The sequence below is a fragment of the Ranitomeya imitator genome, chromosome 2 (genome assembly GCF_032444005.1).
Source record: "Ranitomeya imitator isolate aRanImi1 chromosome 2, aRanImi1.pri, whole genome shotgun sequence".
NCBI classification, from domain to species: Eukaryota; Metazoa; Chordata; class Amphibia; order Anura; family Dendrobatidae; genus Ranitomeya; species Ranitomeya imitator.
Genome location: NC_091283.1, coordinates 469,402,905 through 469,423,465, shown reverse-complemented (window position 1 = coordinate 469,423,465; position 20,561 = coordinate 469,402,905). Strand labels below are relative to the sequence as shown.

The 20,561-nt window shown below is 45.2% G+C and overlaps 1 protein-coding gene across 1 annotated transcript in view; it reads left to right on the top strand.

Moving 5' to 3' along the window:
- The first annotated feature begins 1,477 nt into the window (after window positions 1-1,477).
- RAB22A (RAB22A, member RAS oncogene family) overlaps window positions 1,478-20,561 on the top strand; it is a 34,483-nt gene continuing 15,399 nt past the window's right edge. The window contains exons 1-4 of the mRNA XM_069751241.1: window positions 1,478-1,637; window positions 4,749-4,828; window positions 7,820-7,901; window positions 14,984-15,055. Of these exons, the coding sequence (XP_069607342.1) occupies window positions 1,602-1,637; window positions 4,749-4,828; window positions 7,820-7,901; window positions 14,984-15,055 (270 nt within the window). The 5' untranslated portion in view covers window positions 1,478-1,601. The remainder of the gene's footprint in view (window positions 1,638-4,748; window positions 4,829-7,819; window positions 7,902-14,983; window positions 15,056-20,561) is intronic.

The window sequence follows — 20,561 nt, the reverse complement described above, 5'->3', positions numbered from 1 at the left end:
GGTGACCTCATATTTACCAGGAGTACATGAATGTATCACCAGGACCACCATGAGTACATGAAGGTGACCTCATATTCACCAGGAGTACATGAATGGATCACCAGTACCACCATGAGTACATGAAGGTGACCTCATATTTACCAGGAGTACATGAATGTATCACCAGTACCACCATCAGTACATGAAGGTGACCTCATATTCACCAGGAGTACATGAATGTATCACCAGTACCACCATGAGTACATGAAGGTGACCTCATATTTACCAGGAGTACATGACTGTATCACCAGTACCACCATGAGTACATGAAGGTGACCTCATATTCACCAGGAGTACATGAATGGATCACCAGTACCACCATGAGTACATGAAGGTGACCTCATATTCACCAGGAGTACATGAATGGCTCACCAGTACCACCATGAGTACATGAAGGTGACCTCATATTTACCAGGAGTACATGAATGTATCACCAGTACCACCATCAGTACATGAAGGTGACCTCATATTCACCAGGAGTACATGAATGTATCACCAGTACCACAATGAGTACATGAAGGTGACCTCATATTTACCAGAAGTACATGAATGTATCACCAGTACCACCATGAGTACATGAAGGTGACCTCATATTCACCAGGAGTACATGAATGGATCACCAGTACCACCATGAGTACATGAAGGTGACCTCATATTCACCAGGAGTACATGAATGGATCACCAGTACCACCATGAGTACATGAAGGTGACCTCATATTCACCAGGAGTACATGAATGGATCACCAGTACCACCATGAGTACATGAAGGTGACCTCATATTCACCAGGAGTACATGAATGGATCACCAGTACCACCATGAGTACATGAAGGTGACCTCATATTCACCAGGAGTACATGAATGTATCACCAGTACCACCATGAGTACATGAAGGTGACATCATAACCACCTACAGTACATGAAAGTGTCACTTTTTCCCTGATTTTCAGTGCATTATATGGTAAAATGAGTACTTGCAACTGGTCTGACGTAAAAGTGAAAAAAATTACAGCACTTGGAACAAAAACGAAAGGAAAAGAAAATTGGCTGAAGAGTTTAAAAATCTGTGCACTGAAGTTGCCACTCATGGCAGGCTCCGAAGTGGGCACTAAAGTTGGCACCTTTGTGGTTGAGTCACTTATGGTGACACCTGTGGTCTGCGGTGAGGTGATGTCACGTGGATGGGGCAACAGGTCATAATTACACAAAAATATTGGCGCTTGAAGTGTTGGATATGGAATGTACATGGGGTACACTAGAATAGGCACATTATTAGAAATGTAAGGGGTAGGAAACTCCAGATAATTGTGTGGCAGCAGGAGATCACCTGACTGGTCATTTCTGTAGGAAAGCCCTGAGGGCACTGTGGAGGGCAGCACTGACCCGGGAGGGGGTCTCACTGAGGACTATGGAGGCGGGCTCGGCTGGATGCACGGCCCTGGGAGGAGACACGGTGCTGGGCGGGATGGGGAGGCGGGCACGGCTGCTGTAGCAGGCCCAAGGAGGCCGAGGATTTCTCCTGTACACCCGGTGCTGCCGCTACTTATCGGCGGCCATAGATGCCATGGCGCTACGGGAGCTGAAGGTCTGCCTGCTGGGGGTGAGTGACAGGCGCGGTGCCCACATGGAAAATCCCCAGTGGGCACATCACGGGCATATGTCCACATCTAGCTCTGCCCGTGCTGCTGCCACCTGTGTGATCGCTGCTCAGCTGGTATAGTCACCACCTTGTTGCTGCCACTCTGAATAACTGCTTTGCAATGTGTTTTGGGGGCAGATGCTGTCCTCTGAAGACCCCCGTGATGGCTTCTGACTAGTGTAATGTACCGTAGATTATAGATAGTATATGTAGATTCTAAGGCTCAGGGGGCCATGTAATCAAGAGTAAGGTGTGTGCCCCTCTGCCAACCGCTCATCTGCTCTGTGCACTCCTATCAGCAGAGCCACTGGGACCTGGGGGGAAACAGTTGTGGGCATATGGGACAAAGGCAGCGCAGACCCAGCCGTGTAATGGGGTCCTGGTGCCAGACTAGACCCAAGGACCCCTGAGCCAAGGAGAAGATACCTGTCCTTTATCTGGTATTTGGTAAATTAAGGGCCTTGTTATAGTTTTTACCTTGGGAACAGGAAAGCCCGGTTTCTGGGCATTGGGATGACAGTCAGGTTTTTTTTTTTAAGTAATGCAAACCAGAAACCCCCTTTGTCAGAATAGGGGCTGCCGCCTGTGCCCTTCCTAGGATACTTTCTCCCTTCCTCACCGCAGACCTGTCTATCATCCCCCCCTGCTCCTCTAACACTGAGAGAAGGGAGGGATAGCGCCCCACTTTGTAAGATTTGGGGGTTTTAGGTCACAATTATATATTGGCTAACCATCAGCACCAGACAACCCCCTGGTCGGAATCGGGGCTTTAATGTACCTGACCACCGACCAGACTTTCGTATATGATACCAGAAATGTCCAGTAACGTCTCCCCTGAGATTAGTAGCCCAGTATGGATTCCTGGGGGAGGGGAGGTCATTGTCCCAGGTAAAAGCTTTCCGTATCCAATACCAGACGAGTCTCTGTGAATTACAGATTTCCTTGGACCCGTTGCACCCAAACATTATCAGTAGGAGAGTGCGGATTGTATGTAAAACACCTCATAGCACCTCCCTAATAGCTGTCATGGGGCTAGCTGTGGGCTACTGCCAAGGGCTACTTTTAACTAGTTTTAGCTCAGTATACACATTGCTGTACAGCATTTTTTTTATTTTTATTTGAAACCTTTTTTTTAGGATGCATTCTGAATGGGAACAAAAAACGGCACTAAAAGTAAGGCGGACGTTTTGTGATTGAGCACAGATTTTTTATTTTTTGCCCATTTAGGTCACTAGCAACTTTCTGTTTTGATTGATATTACTCAGACTTGTCAGTGACTGATTTCAGCAACCATGAGCTGATCGTCCTAGGGATTTAAGATATTAAAGATTTACGTATGTTTTAGTGCAATTTTATTATGTAAGGACGTATTCACATGTTCAGTATTGGGTCAGTATTTTACCTCAGTATTGGGTCAGTATTTTACCTCAGTATTTTACCTCAGTATTGGGTCAGTATTTTACCTCAGTATTGGGTCAGTATTTTACCTCAGTATTGGGTCAGTATTTTACCTCAGTATTTGGTCAGTATTTTACCTCAGTATTTGTAGCCAAAACCAGGAGTGGGTGATAAATACAGAAGTAGTGATGTGCTTCTATTATACTTTTCCTCTGATTGTTCTTCTTCTGGTTTTGGCTTACAAATACTGAGGTAAAGTACTGACAGTATTCTGAACGTGGCCAAAAGGTATCCATCCAATTTCAGGCTGCATTGACCATTTCTTCTCTCATTTATACACCTATTGACATGCAGTTTGGAGACTTATCCAAGTTTCATATTTTTCACCCGTAGGAGTGTCTCACCCAGTAATATGGGCTGGATGTGAGATCTGTCTGTATCCAAGATACTGCCATTTTCCGTAGCTAATATATCATTACAGCTTCAGTCCTGCATTTATTTTCTCTTCATGTGCTTTCTCCTTATATATATAACCTGCCTTCTCCCTCCCTCCCTAAGACTCTACATGCTTTTTCCCTGTCCACACTGTTGTGATCTATATACTACCACCCTTTACCCTCCCTGCTTGGTTCTTTAACTCTGACAGAAGGAGGGAGTTGCCATAAGCTGTCAATCCTGAGCAGGAGCTTAGAAGGGTTTGCTACATTATTGCAGAACTCCCACAAGCAGCAGCAAAATGGTGCAAAATTTAAAGTGAACACTTTTTGCAAAGTTGCTTAACTTTGCATTTAGGAAACAAATGAATGACAGAAAATTCTTTGCAAAGGCGTACATAGCCTATAAGTGCCGTACATTGGTTATGCTGCCTGTCTCTTGCCTGCTGTCACTGTAGATGGTGTAGGTGGTTGTCACAGAGGTTTTATATCATACTAGATTGTGGCCCGATTCTAACGCATCGGGTATTCTAGAATATGCATGTCCCCATAGTATATGGACAATGATGATTCCAGAATTCGCGGCAGACTGTGCCCATCGCTGATTGGTCGAGGCAACCTTTATGACATCATCGTCGCCATGGCAGCCATTATGACATCATCGTCACTGTGCCCGTTGCTGATTGGTCGAGGCAACCTTTATGACATCGTCGCCATGGCAACCATTATGACATCATCGTCGCTGTGCCCGTCGCTGATTGGTCGAGGCAACCTTTATGACATCATTGTCACCATGGCAACCATTATGCCATCATCGTCGCTGTGCCCGTCGCTGATTGGTCGAGGCCTGGCGGCCTCGACCAATCAGAGGCGCGGGATTTCTGCATCGATACTGTGCCCGTCTCTGATTGGTCGAGGCCGCCAGGCGGTATTTCCAGGACAGACAGACAGAAAGACAGACAGACAGACGGAAAAATCCTTAGATAATTATATATATAGATCTTCGGTAAGGCAGTCTGCAAACATCCCACTGTGGAGGAAGAGATGGTTACATTCCCTGATAACAAAAGTAAAAAAACACAAAACCTCGGCATCGCTTCTCATTCCCACTAGGTACAACGGTCATTGCCCTTCTCCTGATATTAGCCAGTAAAAGTTACAGGTCCTACGTCCCGATTCTGCGCGGTCACAGGGACATGTTCATACACTATTGATGGGTAATTCTCTGCTCTATCTGCAGGACACGGGGGTTGGAAAATCGAGCATTGTCTGGCGGTTTGTAGAAGACAGCTTTGATCCCAACATCAATCCCACTATCGGGTAAGATGGGGTTTATAATAAACTATTGGGGGCTGACGACTTTAATAAGAATAATAATAATCTTTATTTTTATATAGCGCTAACATATTCTGCAGCGCTTTACAGTTTTGCACACATTATCATCACTGTCCCCGATGGGGCTCATAATCTAAATTCTCTATCAGTATGTCTTTGGAATGTGGGAGGAAAGCGGGGAGAACATGCAAGCTCCTTGCAGATGTTGTCCTTGGTGGGATTTGACCCTAGGACCCAGCGCTGTAAGGCTGCAGTGCTAACCACTGCGCCACCGTGCTGCCCGCCTTTACATTGTGTTTGTTACTGTGGATTACACCTTTGGCCAGGCATGACAATTTGTGCAAATTTAAAGGGGTTATGGGATTTAATAAAAACTGCCCATGCGAAAGAAGTGGTATACAATAGTATTTTAATAGTATTACTATGTTGACCCTGCAGGAGCGCCACTAGTCTCTGCTTACCTCCTGCAGAAATGATGTGACCAATGAAGCCAGTGATTAGCTGCAGTGGTTGGCATGTCACCGCTGCAGGAAATGGGCAAAGACTAGCGGGAACCACTGGAGAAGGTGGTTACTTTTTTATTGTCTGCAATTTGGTTGTTTGATTATCATGAAATCACAGCTCATAAATTGTCTAGCAATTTGTTTGGGAAATGCTGTCATCCAACACCTCTCACCAGGTCGCCCCAGCCTAAATATCTACACCTCCTCCTCCTCCTCCTCCTCCTTTTTTTTCTAGTATACCCATACACAGGGGTATAGACGCGGAGATTTGTGCTGCCATATGTATGATTGTCCTCATAGTGAAGGCTGCAGGTTGTGACCAGTGAATTCCTTAGCTTGAGGGCTCATTCACACGTCCAATGTTTCAATAATCAAGAAAATGGACTGATTGTTCTGATCTAGGCATAGTCTCAGTGTCATCTGTATTTCTCGTACTTGAAGAATTTAAAAATAAAAAATGTATCCACCTTCTCTATTCTGATAGTACGTGAAAATCAGACTGCACTTGCACTTGGATGTCATCCGAGTGTGGTCTGTTGTGTTTTTTTTTTTTAACAGACCCATTGACTTTAAGTTGCTGATTTTGATCCAACCCTTGGATTTAAATTGGACAGGTCTCTGATTTCCCGCAGACCACTCTGTCTGCGAAAATCAAGGACATATGAATGGCCCCATGAAATATCATAGGTATGAGTTCTATCCATGAAAAGCGTGGAGAGCACCTGTCCGTGAAAATCTGATGGCTGAATGAGCCCTGATTAAAATGGTGACTGTAAGCTTCAGACATGAGGCCTTCTATAGTCATCATAGAGAAACCCATTCACTGGTGACTCCTGTGTACCATCTTCAGTTACTATGCTCCTGTTAAAGGGAATCTGTCAGTAAGATCAACCCCTACCCACCCAATCCACATATATATATGAATACAGGTAATTGATGTCTAAGTCCATTGATACCATTTATATCTTCTATCAGCGTTTTTATTGATATCCAAATGAGATATTACATGCTCTGGGCGTAACAGAGCACTTAAACGATTGCCTACCTGTTTCTGTGCTCTTTAGCCTGACTGATGGCTCACTGACTTATTTGCTTGCCTGGTTCCTGAGTCTGGTGCTGGGCAGGGAAGCAATCTGGGGAGGTAGAGTCTCCTTAAATGTACTTGGGTATGATTAAAAACACTCAGTACTCTGAAATGCGGCAACAGATAGAAGAGATAAAGGTGTTGATTCATTTACATTTCAAAGACCTGTATGTATGTTTATCTCTCTGACCGATTCATTTTTTAACGTTTATTTCACCAAATTTCTCAAATCAAACTGCGTACCTTTTAATAAATGGATCTCTCTGACCTAATGAGTCTGATGTACTTATTTTGAGAATCCAGTGTCATAATAGCTGAATGATCCTGATATTAAGATTGTATGAATCCAGCCAATAGAATAAGAGAGCTGATGAGTCCAAGTATATTCAGTCCCTGCTCAACTGACTGACAGCTGCAGCTTTTACTGAGCAGTGTAAGATTGCAGCAGCAGGGAGGAGGGACACTGAGGTGCTGTCAATCTGGTAAAATGAGCAGAGATTGACTTTAAACTTTAAGGATTATACAGCCATTCTGACATGTATTTATAAAGTAAGTGCACCAGCTTCACCAGGTCTAAGAGATCTGTTAAACGTGGTGACAGATCTCTCCCTATAACAATACAACCTCATCCAGTTCCATTTTTTGAACAGGGTTTCTTTCACTTTTGTGATGTCCATGTGACAAAATGTCACATAAACATGGTTGCCAATCACAGCACATTCACCTCTGTGGATGCCAAATGATGATCCATGTCAAGGGGCAAAACCCTTTACATGAATGAACAGCCATGGACTGCGTAGCATGGGTGTTACTCATTGCGGCGGCTCTATCCTTTCTAAGGGTATGTGCACACGATGCGGATTTTGCTGCGGATCCGCAGCAGTTTCCCATGAGTTTACAGTTCAATGTAAACCTATGGGAAACCAAAAACGCTGTGCACATGCTGCGGAAAAAAACGCGTGGTAACGCAGAGGTTTACATTCCGCAGCATGTCACTTCTTTCTGCGGATTTCGCAGCGGTTTTAGAGCTGCCCCTATGGAAAACCGCAGTTGTAAAAACCGCGGTAAATCTGCGGTAAAACTGTGATAAATCCACAGCGGTTTTCCACTGCGGATTTATCAAATCCGCTGCAGAAAAATTCGCAGTGGACCTAGAATACGTGTGCACATAGCCTAATACAGCGTTAATCCAAGCAGATGATGACCTCTGTGATATCTGTAGGTCCTTATGGCACAACCCAAATCCACCAATGATGTTACTATAACTAGTACATTCATAAGAATATATTGGGGCAGACGGTCGGGGAATATCATATAATTATTGTTTCATGTTTTATTACATCCATAGCCCTGTTTAATGAAGCAATGTCATGTTCTCTCCGACTCCAGGGCCTCGTTTATGACCAAGACTGTCCAGTACCAGACTGAATTGCATAAGTTTCTTATATGGGACACTGCTGGGCAGGAGCGGGTAAGTACCTATGTACTATGGGGCGCCGTTCTTATGAGTTCTGGCCTCACGTCATTTCCATTTCTGGCAGTGTAATAAATGGCTGATCTCATTTATGTATAGACGTTTATTGTATTGGTTTTACTAGTTGCTAAACTTCCCACTTCTAATATTGTAGATTTTTATATCAGCAAAGACCAGGGGAGTCACTGCAATTATAGACATAAAACCCCTAAATGTCGCCATGCCAGCTAGCAAAAAAACCCCATTCTTTACACTGATGGCTGGAATAACAAAACTGGAAAATGATGCAAAGCTAGAAGTAAACTACATATATGTAACCTATAAGGACAGTAGTATTGGGACATACTACTTTATTATTAATTAAGACAAAAAGGAGCCCACCATGCTTACTGATCATGCAGATAGCTGAGAAGGGTGCTAGATCCACCTGGTGTAGCACAGAAATAACAAAAAGAGGAAGGTGGAATGCAGCACGTCAATCCGGTAAGTATAACAAAACTATTTATTTAAAGCCAGTAAAAAGAACAATGTCCAGGAATTTTTTTTTTAAACTGACGTGTTTCTGACGAAAAATGCAGTTAATCATAGTATGTACTTTATCATTTAAGTCTATTTTTCATTCAGTCCCATTTACTGCCGGTAAGACCGTCGGTCAGAGCGCTGTGGGGTCATGCCGTCAGATGTCAGCGTGACCCCACAGCTGTGACCGGCAATGGTGACCTGCTGTAAAAAGCTTACTGCAGGTCAGCAGGCGTGGGCTGATATGACTACATATTCAAGTAAAAATAAAAAAAATTATACTTACCTAACACCAAATCCCGATGCCCTCATTTCCTAGAAAAAATGTAAACAACCAAATACTCACCTGCCGGCCGTAGTCCACGTAATCCCGAGAGTCCCACGGCGATCTCTCATGTAGAACAGTCACATCGGCGATACATTGACAGGAGGTACTCGCTCCCGCAGTGTATCACTCAGCTGCCGTGAGAGAGGTCACCTGAGTTCATCAGCTGATCAGCTCTGGTGCTCTCACTTACAGCACCGCTGAGAGAGAACTTTCTCACAGAAGCTCAGTGATACACTGACAGGAGGTAATCGATCCCGCAGTGTATCGCCGGCTGTCTTTGAGAGCAGTCACATTAGTGACTGCTCTCAAAGTCAGCAGGATCATTGTGGGACATTATGGATTATCTTCTCGGCGGACAGGTGAGGAATATTGTTGTTTATTTTATTTTTGTTGCAGGAGACGTTGGTGTCAGTGGATTAGGCGTTTGGTGAGTATGGTTTAATAAAGATTCATTAAAGCAGTCTGTGTCATTATTTCAAATAAAGGACTTTATTCTGGGTGTCTGTGTTTTTCTACAATTTCACTATGGGGTTCCTAATGGATAGCTGTCTTATAGACGCCTCTCCATTACTAACCTGTGGGCTTGATGTCACCTGACAATACACAGGTGAAGCCAAACTCACAAATATGAACCCCACTTGCCACCGCTAAAGGGCACATGGGAAGAGCATGGCTAAGTGCCAGACTTGGCGCATCTTGTAGATGTGCCTTTTCAGGGGCAGCTGAGAGCTGATGTCTAGGCTAATAATATCAGGCCACAGCTGTATGCCTAGCCTTTGCTAGTTAAATTTTATAGGGTGACCCTATGTTAATTTTTTTCTGGTGTCTCCCTGTAAACTAGCCAGTAAAGGCTAAGCAAACAGCTGTGAGCTGATATTAATAGCCTGGGAACCTTTATGGCTATTGGCTCCTTCCCAGAATATTAACATCAGCCCTCAGCCATCGGCTTTCCCTGTGCTGGTTATAAAATGCAATTTATTTTTTTTTTTACTTGAAAATTAACAGTTGCTGTATGGTTACAGCCTATGTAGGTTTGTTCTGTTAATCCTCCTACATAGGCTGGTGACGTGTGTGTGTGTGTTTGTTTGTGTTTACTTATCAGCTTTTTGGACATGTGCACTCCCATTCCCATTAGCCACAGGTGATTTAAAGCAGATTAGCTGGTCCTTTCCTGCAACCTAAAATTGTAGGCTTTTACCCAGGAGAGGGGACCTATCAGGACAGGGACCCAATTTATGAAGGGCGCCTTGATGTGGCAATGGGGCCCACATATATTGGCCAATCTATGTGCGAAGTACCTTCCTTTTTTCATAGCAATTTTTGCAGCTAAATATTTCTTGTGTACATTATCTAGTGCTTTTTTTATTTTTTCCTATTTCCTATGGAAACATTCAGTTTCAATGTTCTAGAGTAATCCTTCCTTGCATATTATGGTGCAACCTTACTATTTGTTGTTTATATACTTATCAGCTCATTAATGGGGTGTCGGGCTGACACCTTTTCATTACTAAGCCTAGGGCTTGGTGTAAAGGCCCCTTCACATTTAGCGACGCTGCAGCGATACCAACAACGATCCGGATCGCTGCAGCGTCGCTGTTTGGTCGCTGGAGAGCCGTCACACAGACAGCTCTCCAGCGACCAACGATGCCGGTAACCAGGGTAAACATCGGGTAACTAAGCGCAGGGCCGCGCTTAGTAACCCGATGTTTACCCTGGTTACCATGCTAAAAGTAAAAAAAAACAAACAGTACATACTTACCTACCGCTGTCTGTCCTCCAGCGCTGCGCTCTGCTTCTCTGCTCTCCTCCTGTACTGTCTGGGAGCCGGAAAGCAGAGCGGTGACGTCACCGCTCTGCTTTCCGGCTCACAGCCAGTACAGGAGGAGTGCAGAGCGCAGCGCTGGAGGACAGACAGCTGTAGGTAAGTATGTAGTGTTTGTTTTTTTTTACTTTTAGCATGGTAACCAGGGTAAACATCGGGTTACTAAGCGCGGCCCTGCGCTTAGTTACCCGATGTTTACCCTGGTTACCAGTGAAGACATCGCTGGATCGGTGTCACACACGCCGATCCAGCGATGTCTCCAGGGAGTCCAGCGACGAAATAAAGTTCTGGACTTTATTCAGCGACCAACGATCTCCCAGCAGGGGCCTGATCGTTGGTCGCTGTCACACAGAACGATTTCATTAACGATATCGTTGCTACGTCACAAATAGCAACGATATCGTTAACAATATCGTTATGTGTGAAGGTACCTTAAATCAGGGGTCCCCAACTCCAGTCCTCAAGGCCCACCAACATGTCATGTTTTCAGGATTTCCTTAGTCTTGCCCAGGTAATAATTGCATCACCTGTGCAATGCAAAGGAAATCCTGAAAACATGACCTGTTGGTGGGCCTTGAGGACTGGAGTTGGGGACCCCTGCCTTAAATGACAGCTGCTGACACCAAGCCCTACTACTGCATCAGCATGAAAAAGATGGTGTTGAACCAAGAAATTACATCACAAAACTTTATAAAAATTATATATTTATTAAGCTCAAAAAAGCCTTCATTGCTGTATTAAAACATATGCAAAAAAAGGCATACAAAAACGTGTGTTTTTACCACAGCGTTTTTCCTTCCAAGAGATTCAGAAACCTTTTCAGAAATTTCTGCAAGCAAATACTGAACATGAGCATATAGCCTAATACATCACCGGTGTAGTAAGACAGGTCATGGCATTTCTTCCCTTCTAAATATTCCACCATCACCTGTGAGTGATAATATTGAAAAGTTGAAGGAACTGCAGCGACTCAGCTTTGAAGTAGAGACCACATAGTTACACAACGGGGTCATCGCGTGCGGAAGAGCAGAGTGCATATAGTGCCTTGAAAAAGTATTCATACCCTGTAAACTTTTCCATATTTTTTTCACATTACATCCACAAACTTAAACATATTTTATTTAGGATTTTATGTGATACACCAATACATAGTAACAAGTATTTGTCAAGTGCAAAGGAAATGATACATGGTATTCTAAATATTTTAAATATATAAATCTGAAAATTGTGACGTGCATTTGTAGTGTGATGCCTTTTAAATAAAATGCTGACTGACCAATAGCCTCTAGAAGTCACATAATTAATAAATTTAGTCCACCTGTGTGTTATTTATTCTCAGTATAACTGCAGCTTTTCTGTGAAGGCTTCAGAGGTTTATTTGAGAACATGAGGGATCAAACAGCGTCATGAAAACCAAAGAACACACAGACAGGTCAGGGATAAAGTTGTGGAGAAGACTATAGCAGGGTTAGGTTATACAAATAAATAAATAGCCCAAGATCTGAACATCTCATAGAGCACTAGTCAATTCATCATCCAAAAATGGAAGACGTATGGCACAACTGCAAACCTACCAAGCCATGACGTCCACCTAAACTGACATCCCAAGCAAGGAGAGCACAAATTAGACAAGTAGCCAAGAGGCCCATGGTCATTCTGGAGGAGCTGCACAAATCCACAGCCTACGTGGGAAAATCCATTAACAGGCCAACCATTAGGCCGGTGTCACGCTTGTAACTGCAATGCGAGAAACTCGCGCCTCAATACCCGGCGCTGCCGCCGGCACTCGGGACCGGAGTGTTCAGCTGCATAGAAATACATACAGCCGCACACTCCGGTCCCGAGTGCTGATGGCAGTGCCGGGTATTCAGGCCAGAGACTCCCGCGAGTTTCTCGCATTGCAGTTGCAAGTGTGACACTGGCCTTAAGCTGGAGTCACACATAACGATATCGTTAACGATATCGTTGCAACGTCACGCTTTTGGTGACGTAGCAACGATCCTGCTAACAATCTCGTTATGTGTGACAGCGACCAACGATCAGGCCCCTGCTGGGAGATCGTTGGTCGTTGGGGAATGATCAGGACCATTTTTTGGTCGCTGATCACCCGCTGTTATCGCTGGATCGGCGTGTGTGACGCCGATCCAGCGATGTGTTCACTTGTAACCAGGGTAAATATCGGGTTACTAAGCGCAGGGCCGCGCTTAGTAACCTGATATTTACCCTGGTTACCATTGTAAAAGTAAAAAAAAAAAAAAAAAACAGTACATACTCACATTCTGATGTCTGTCACGTCCCCCGGCGTCCACAGGGTTAAAACTGCTTTTCGGCAGGAGCGCTGCTAATGCACACGCTCCGGCCGAGAGTTTCCCTGCACTGACTGTGTCAGCACCGGCCGTAAAGCAGAGCACAGCGGTGTACGCCGGCGGGGGACGTGACAGACATCAGAATGTGAGTATGTAGTGTTTTTTTTCTTTTTTTTTTTTTTTTACTTTTACAATGGTAACCAGGGTAAATATCGGGTTACTAAGCGTGGCCCTGCACTTAGTTACCCGATGGTTACCCGGGTGCTGCAGAGGGACTTCGGCATCGTTGAAGACAGTTTCAACGATGCCGAAGTCGTTCCCCTGATCGTTGGTCGCTGGAGAGAGCTGTCTGTGTGACAGCTCCCCAGCGACCACACAACAACTTACCAACGATCACGGCCAGGTCGTATCGCTGGTCGTGATCGTTGGTAAGTCGTTTAGTGTGACTTACGCTTTAGTCGTATACTCAACAAATCTGGCCATTATGTAAGAGTGGCAAGAATAAAGCCAATTTTGAAAAAAGCCCATAAGAATTCCCGTTAGCAGTATACAAAAAGCCATGTAGGGGACACAGCTAGCATGTGGAAAAAGGTGCTCTGGGCAGATGAAACTATAGTGAACTCTTAGGGCTAAATGTGAAACTTTATGTGGCGGAAAACAAACACTGCACAGCAACCTGAAAACAGCATCCCCACCGTCGGATACGGTGGTGGCAACATCATTCTGTGGGGACTCTTTTTTTTTCAACAAGGACAGAGAAGCTGGTCAGAGTTGAGTAGAAGATGGATGGAGCTAAATACCAAGCAATACTGAAGGACAACCTGTTAAAGGCTGCAAAAGACTTGTCTGGGGATGTAGGTTCACCTTCCAGCATGACTATGGCCTTATATATACTACCAGAGCTATAATGGAAAGGTTTTGATAAAAGCATATTGATGTGGGTGATTGGTACTGTCACTGTCCAGACCTAAATCCAATCTGTGACATCTGAGAATCTGTGGCAAGACTTGAAAATTGCTGTTCACAGACGTCTCCATCCAATCTCACTGCGCTAGAGCTAGTTTGCAAAGAAGAAAATTTTCAGCCTCAAGATGTGAAAAGCTGGGAGAGACATACCACAAAAGACTTGCAGTAGTAATTACAGCGAAAGATGGTCCTACAAGATATTTACTTAAGGGGGCTGAATACAAATGCACATCACAGTTGAAAAAATTATATTTTTAAAATAATTAACCACGTATGTTTTCCTTTAAGTTTCACAAATACATGCCACTACAGTATGTGTTGGTAGATTACATAAAATCACAATAAAATACATTTTAGTTTGTTGGTATAACCTTGAAAAAATGTCAAAGTTCACTAGGTATGAATCGGTTCTGCTGATTCCATAACTGCAGAGTTCAAACCTCCTATGGTATTCTCAAAAAAGACTGTGCTCCTGGCCGGGGACTTCATGATATGGGTTTCCATGGTCAAGCAGCTGCACGCAAGCCTTACATCTCCAAGCACAATGCCAACTGTCAGATGGAGTGGTGTAAAGCTGCTACCACTGGACTCTGGAGCAATGATAACATGTCCTGTGCATTCATGGATCTCACTTCTCTAAATGGCGTCTGATGGAGGAATCTGGTGTAAAGTTTGGTGGAGGAGGAATAATGCTATAGGCCCTGTACCTATGACTGTGCCCCAGTGCACAAAGCAAGGTCCATAAAGACATGACTTGGGGAGTTTCCTGAGGAAGAACATCACTGGCTGCACATAGTTCGGATCTCAACTGTATCAAACATCTTTGGGATGATCTAGAACCGAGATTGTGAGTCAGGACCTTTCCACAAGATTGAAAGCTGTTGCAGATACAAAGCGGGACCATTTCTGTATTAATGGCTATAGATTTAGAATGGTAGGTAAAAACTCGTGTATGGGGAATGTGGAGGAGGCCAATACATTTTTCCATGTAGTATGTGTATATATACGTGTGCACCTGTATACTAATAACGAGTGATAGGAACTGTAATATAACTAACTCATATTAATATATTTCTTATATATTAGGAAGAGTTTGTGGTAAGTTGTAATTATTTTGGTTTGTTCCCTTTTGGTTTAGTTCCGAGCCTTAGCGCCAATGTACTACAGGGGATCAGCGGCAGCCATCATAGTCTATGACATCACAAAAGAGGTAAGAAACACCTGACTTGAAGGATATTGATGATTTTGGGGTCAGCGCTATATATATATATATATATATATATATATTAGTCGTATTCAAAAGCAGTCTGCTTGAGAAAGGATATCACATCCGAAACGTTGCCACGCCGTTCAGGCATTAAAGTCCACTTTTTTCAATTATGTTGTGCTGCTTTCCTTTTTTTGAATCTACCATTGGTGACCGTTGGATTGCTGGTCAGGAGAGCTTTACATGCTTTGTAAGGTAGTATTTGATGCTGTTCCAATTATATATGTACTAGCTATTGAACCCGTTCTACGCCCGGGTGGCGAGCATTTATATTGGGATATGGTCTCCATCCTGGTATGTGCTGCTCCATCCTGCGTCCCCATCCTGTCATGAGCTGCTCCATCCTGCCATGTGCTGCACCCATCCTGCGCCCCCATTCTGACATGTGCTGCTCCCATCCTGCGCCCCCATTCTGACATGTGCTGCACCCATCCTGCGCCTCCTTTCTGACATGTGCTACACCCATCCTGCGCCTCCATTCTGTCATTTGCTGCTCCCATCCTGCTCCCCCATCCTGTCATGTGCTGCTCCCATCCTGCGCCCCCGTTCTGTCATGTGCTGCTTCCATCCTGCACCCCCGTTCTGTCATGTGCTGCTGCCATCCTGCACCCCCGTTCTGTCATGTGCTGCCCTATTCTGTCATGTGCTGCTCCCATCCTGCGCCACCGTTCTGTAATTTGCTGCTCCCATCCATATTCCCCATACGCTGCTCCATTATGGTTGATAGCCCCCATAAGATGCTCCATAGTATATGCCCCGTATGCTGCTCCATAAAGGTTTATGGCCCCCATAAGATGCTCCATAGTATATGCCCTGTATGCTGCACCATTATGGTTGATGGCCCCCATAAGATGCTCCATAGTACATGCCTCATATGCTGCTCCATTATGGTTGATGGCCCCCATAAGATGCTCCATAGTACATGCCCCGTATGCTGTTCCATTATGGTTGATGGCCCCCATAAGATGCTCCATAGTATATGCCCCGTATGCTGCTCCATTATCGTTGATGGCCCCCATAAGATGCTCCATAGTATATGCCCCGTACACTGCTCCATAAATGTTGATGGTGCCCATAAGATGCTCCATAGTATATGCCCCGTATACTGCTCCATTATGGTTGATGGCCCCCATAAGATGCTCCATAGTATATGCCCCGTATACTGCTGCGATATATATATATAAAAAAAAATAACATACTCACGAGTGTTGGGGGTCCTGAGCAGGCGGGGACACTGACGCGCTGTGGGGGTCAGGTGTCGGAGTCGCCGCTAGCTCAGGCCCCCGACACTTGCTATAGTCACCTGGCCCTGATCCAGCGCTGCGTGCCCCACCGTGTTCCGGTTCCTCTGGCTGTGACTGTTCAGTCAGAGGGCGGCGCACATTAAGCGCGTCATCGCGCCCTCTGAACTGTGAACGTCACAGGCAGAGGACCCGAAAGATGGAGCCGCGCGCAGCGCTGGATCAGGGCCAGGTGAATATAGCTTATACTCACCCTCCTGGCACGTCCCTGCTTCTCCGTTGGAGATCGCGGTGTGCGTTCAGTGCTTACGCATACCGCGATCTCCTGGGCTGCGTCACTCTGTGGGGTCCAGACTGCGCCGGCGCTTGCGCAGTCTATAAAGGCTTCGGACAGAGTGACGCTCCCAGCCTTATATTTCGGGTATTCTAGAATATGCATGTCCACGTAGTATATTGCCCAGCCACGTGGAATATTACCCAGTCACATAGTATATAGCAGAGCCACGTAGTACGGTATATTGCCCAGTCACGTAGTATATTGCCCAGCCACATAGTATATTACCCAGGCACGTAGTATATTGCCCAGCACAAAGCCACGTAGTATAGAGACTATACTAATAAACATATACTCACCTTCCGAAGGCCTGTTTGAAGTCCTGCTATACTCACCCTCCGCCGTCTTTCCCGCTCCCGGGATCGCTCCATTGCAAGCTGCAGCTTCCGGTCCCAGGGCTGGTATGAGCAGGACCTGTGATGACGTCGCGGTCACATGACCGTGACGTCACGGCAGGTCCTTGTCGCACACCAGCCCTGGGACCGGAAGCTGCCGCTTGCAATGGAGCGGTCCCGGGAGCGTGGCGAGGAGCGGGAAAGGCGGCGGAGGGTGAGTATAGCAGGTTTTTTGTTTTTTTTATTCTTTTTAACATGACATATTTTTACTATTGATGCTGCATAGGCAGCATCAGTAGTAAATAGTTGGGGACACACAGGGTTAATAGCAGCGGTAACGGAGTGCGTTACACCGCGGGCCGTTACCGCTGCCATTAACCCTGTGTGAGCGGTGAGTGGAGGGGATTACGGAGCGGGCGCCGGGCAGTGAGTGCAGGGGAGTAGGGGAGGGACTAATCTGACTGTGCCCTTCGCTGATTGGTCGCGGCAGCCATGACAGGCAGCTGCCGAGACCAATCAGTGAATGAATAACCGTGACAGAAGGACAGACAGACAGACAGAAGTGACCCTTAGACAATTAGATATATATATATATATATATATATATATATATACAGTGGGGCAAAAAAGTATTTAGTCAGTCAGCAATAGTGCAAGTTCCACCACTTAAAAAGATGAGAGGCGTCTGTAATTTACATCATAGGTAGACCTCAACTATGGGAGACAAACTGAGAAAAAAAAATCCAGAAAATCACATTGTCTGTTTTTTTAACAATTTATTTGCATATTATGGTGGAAAATAAGTATTTGGTCAGAAACAAAATTTCTTCTCAATACTTTGTAATATATCCTTTGTTGGCAATGACAGAGGTCAAACGTTTTCTGTAAGTCTTCACAAGGTTGCCACACACTGTTGTTGGTATGTTGGCCCATTCCTCCATGCAGATCTCCTCTAGAGCAGTGATGTTTTTGGCTTTTCACTTGGCAACACGGACTTTCAACTCCCTCCAAAGGTTTTCTATAGGGTTGAGATCTGGAGACTGGCTAGGCCACTCCAGGACCTTGAAATGCTTCTTACGAAGCCACTCCTTCGTTGCCCTGGCGGTGTGCTTTGGATCATTGTCATGTTGAAAGACCCAGCCACGTTTCATCTTCAATGCCCTTGCTGATGGAAGGAGGTTTTCACTCAAAATCTCACGATACATGGCCCCATTCATTCTTTCATGTACCCAGATCAGTCGTCCTGGCCCCTTTGCAGAGAAACAGCCCCAAAGCATGATGTTTCCACCACCATGCTTTACAGTAGGTATGGTGTTTGATGGTTGCAACTCAGTATTCTTTTTCCTCCAAACACGACAAGTTGTGTTTCTACCAAACAGTTCCAGTTTGGTTTCATCAGACCATAGGACATTCTCCCAAAACTCCTCTGGATCATCCAAATGCTCTCTAGCAAACTTCAGACGGGCCTGGACATGTACTGGCTTAAGCAGTGGGACACGTCTGGCACTGCAGGATCTGAGTCCATGGTGGCATAGTGTGTTACTTATGGTAAGCCTTGTTACATTGGTCCCAGCTCTCTGTAGTTCATTCACTAGGTCCCCCCGCGTGGTTCTGGGATTTTTGCTCACCGTTCTTGTGATCATTCTGACCCCACTGGGTGGGATTTTGCGTGGAGCCCCAGATCGAGGGAGATTATCAGTGGTCTTGTATGTCTTCCATTTTCTAATTATTGCTCCCACTGTTGATTTCTTCACTCCAAGCTGGTTGGCTATTGCAGATTCAGTCTTCCCAGCCTGGTGCAGGGCTACAATTTTGTTTCTGGTGTCCTTTGACAGCTCTTTGGTCTTCACCATAGCGGAGTTTGGAGTCAGACTGTTTGAGGGTGTGCACAGGTGTCTTTTTATACTGATAACAAGTTTAAACAGGTGTCATTACTACAGGTAATGAGTGGAGGAAAGAGGAGACTCTTAAAGAAGAAGTTACAGGTCTGTGAGAGCCAGAAATCTTGATTGTTTGTTTCTGACCAAATACTTATTTTCCACCATAATATGCAAATAAATTGTTAAAAAAAACAGACAATGTGATTTTCTGGATTTTTTTTTCTCAGTTTGTCTCCCATAGTTGAGGTCTACCTATGATGTAAATTACAGACGCCTCTCATCTTTTTAAGTGGTGGAACTTGCACTATTGCTGACTGACTAAATACTTTTTTGCCCCACTGTATATATATATATATATATATATAATTTTGGCCCTGGCTGATGTTAGTCTGGGAGCTGACCTCAAGGGGAGATTCTATACATGAGGTCACGTTGGAGAATCATGCGCCACCTCCCGCTGTGCGCATCACTGAACCATGACGTGCATCCTTTTCATTGGTCCATTTCTCCTTTTATGTGGCACCCATCCTCCACCTTGACACGCCAGCCAGAAGAACCTGGGCAAAACACGCGTTGGGGTGGATGGACACAAAGCCATTCACTGTGCTGCAGATCTCTGCCTAGTCAGGGCCGTATTTAGAGTTTCTGCTGCCCTAGGCACTTTTAGTGCTGCCTCCCCCTTTGGTGAGTATGACACTATCGGCAGTGACTTTGGCAAGAATCGCTGATGTGAAAGTAGCCTTTTTCAGCAGATCCGGCAGTTTTTCTGCATCTGCCGCGTAACTGATAACTTACGGCAACACTGCGTTCGGCCTCATTCATTCCTTATGGGATTTGCGGCACTTGCCGTGATCTGGCAAACGCGGTATCATACCTCCCAACTTTTGAAGAAGGCAAAGAGGTATAAAGTTTGCGGCGCGCGTAGTGTGCCACGGCAAATTTTAGGCCACGCTTCTGACCACACCCATTTCACAACTAGTCACACCCATATCCACGTCCCAATGATGATGATGCTCCATACTGTATAATGGCCACACATGTTGCTCCATACTGTATAATGGCCACACATGATGCTCAATACTCTATAATGGCCACACATGATGCTCAATACTCTATAATGGCCACACATGATGCTCAATACTGTATTACGGCCACACATGATGCTCAATACTGTATAACGGCCACATATGATGCTCAATACTGTATAACGGCCACATCTGATGCTCCATACTGTATAATGGCCACACATGATGCTCCATACTGTATAATGGCCACACATGATGCTCCATACTGTATAATGGCCACACATGATGCTCCATACTGTATAATGGCCACACATGATGCTCCATACTGTATAATGCCCCCCTCCCATCTTGTATGCATGGCTCATCTCCCCCCCTCCTGTATGCTTGGCTCATATCTCCCTCCTCCTGTATGCATGGCTCATATCCCCCCCCTCCTGTACGCATTGCTCATCTCCCTCCCATCCCATATGCATGACTCATATTCCCCCCCCTCCTGTATGCATGGCTCATATTCCCCCCCCCCCCTCCTGTATGCATGGCTCATATTCCCCCCCCCCCTTCCTGTATGCATGGCTCATATTCCCCCCCCCCCATCCTGTATGCATGGCTCATATTCCCCCTCCTCCTGTATGCA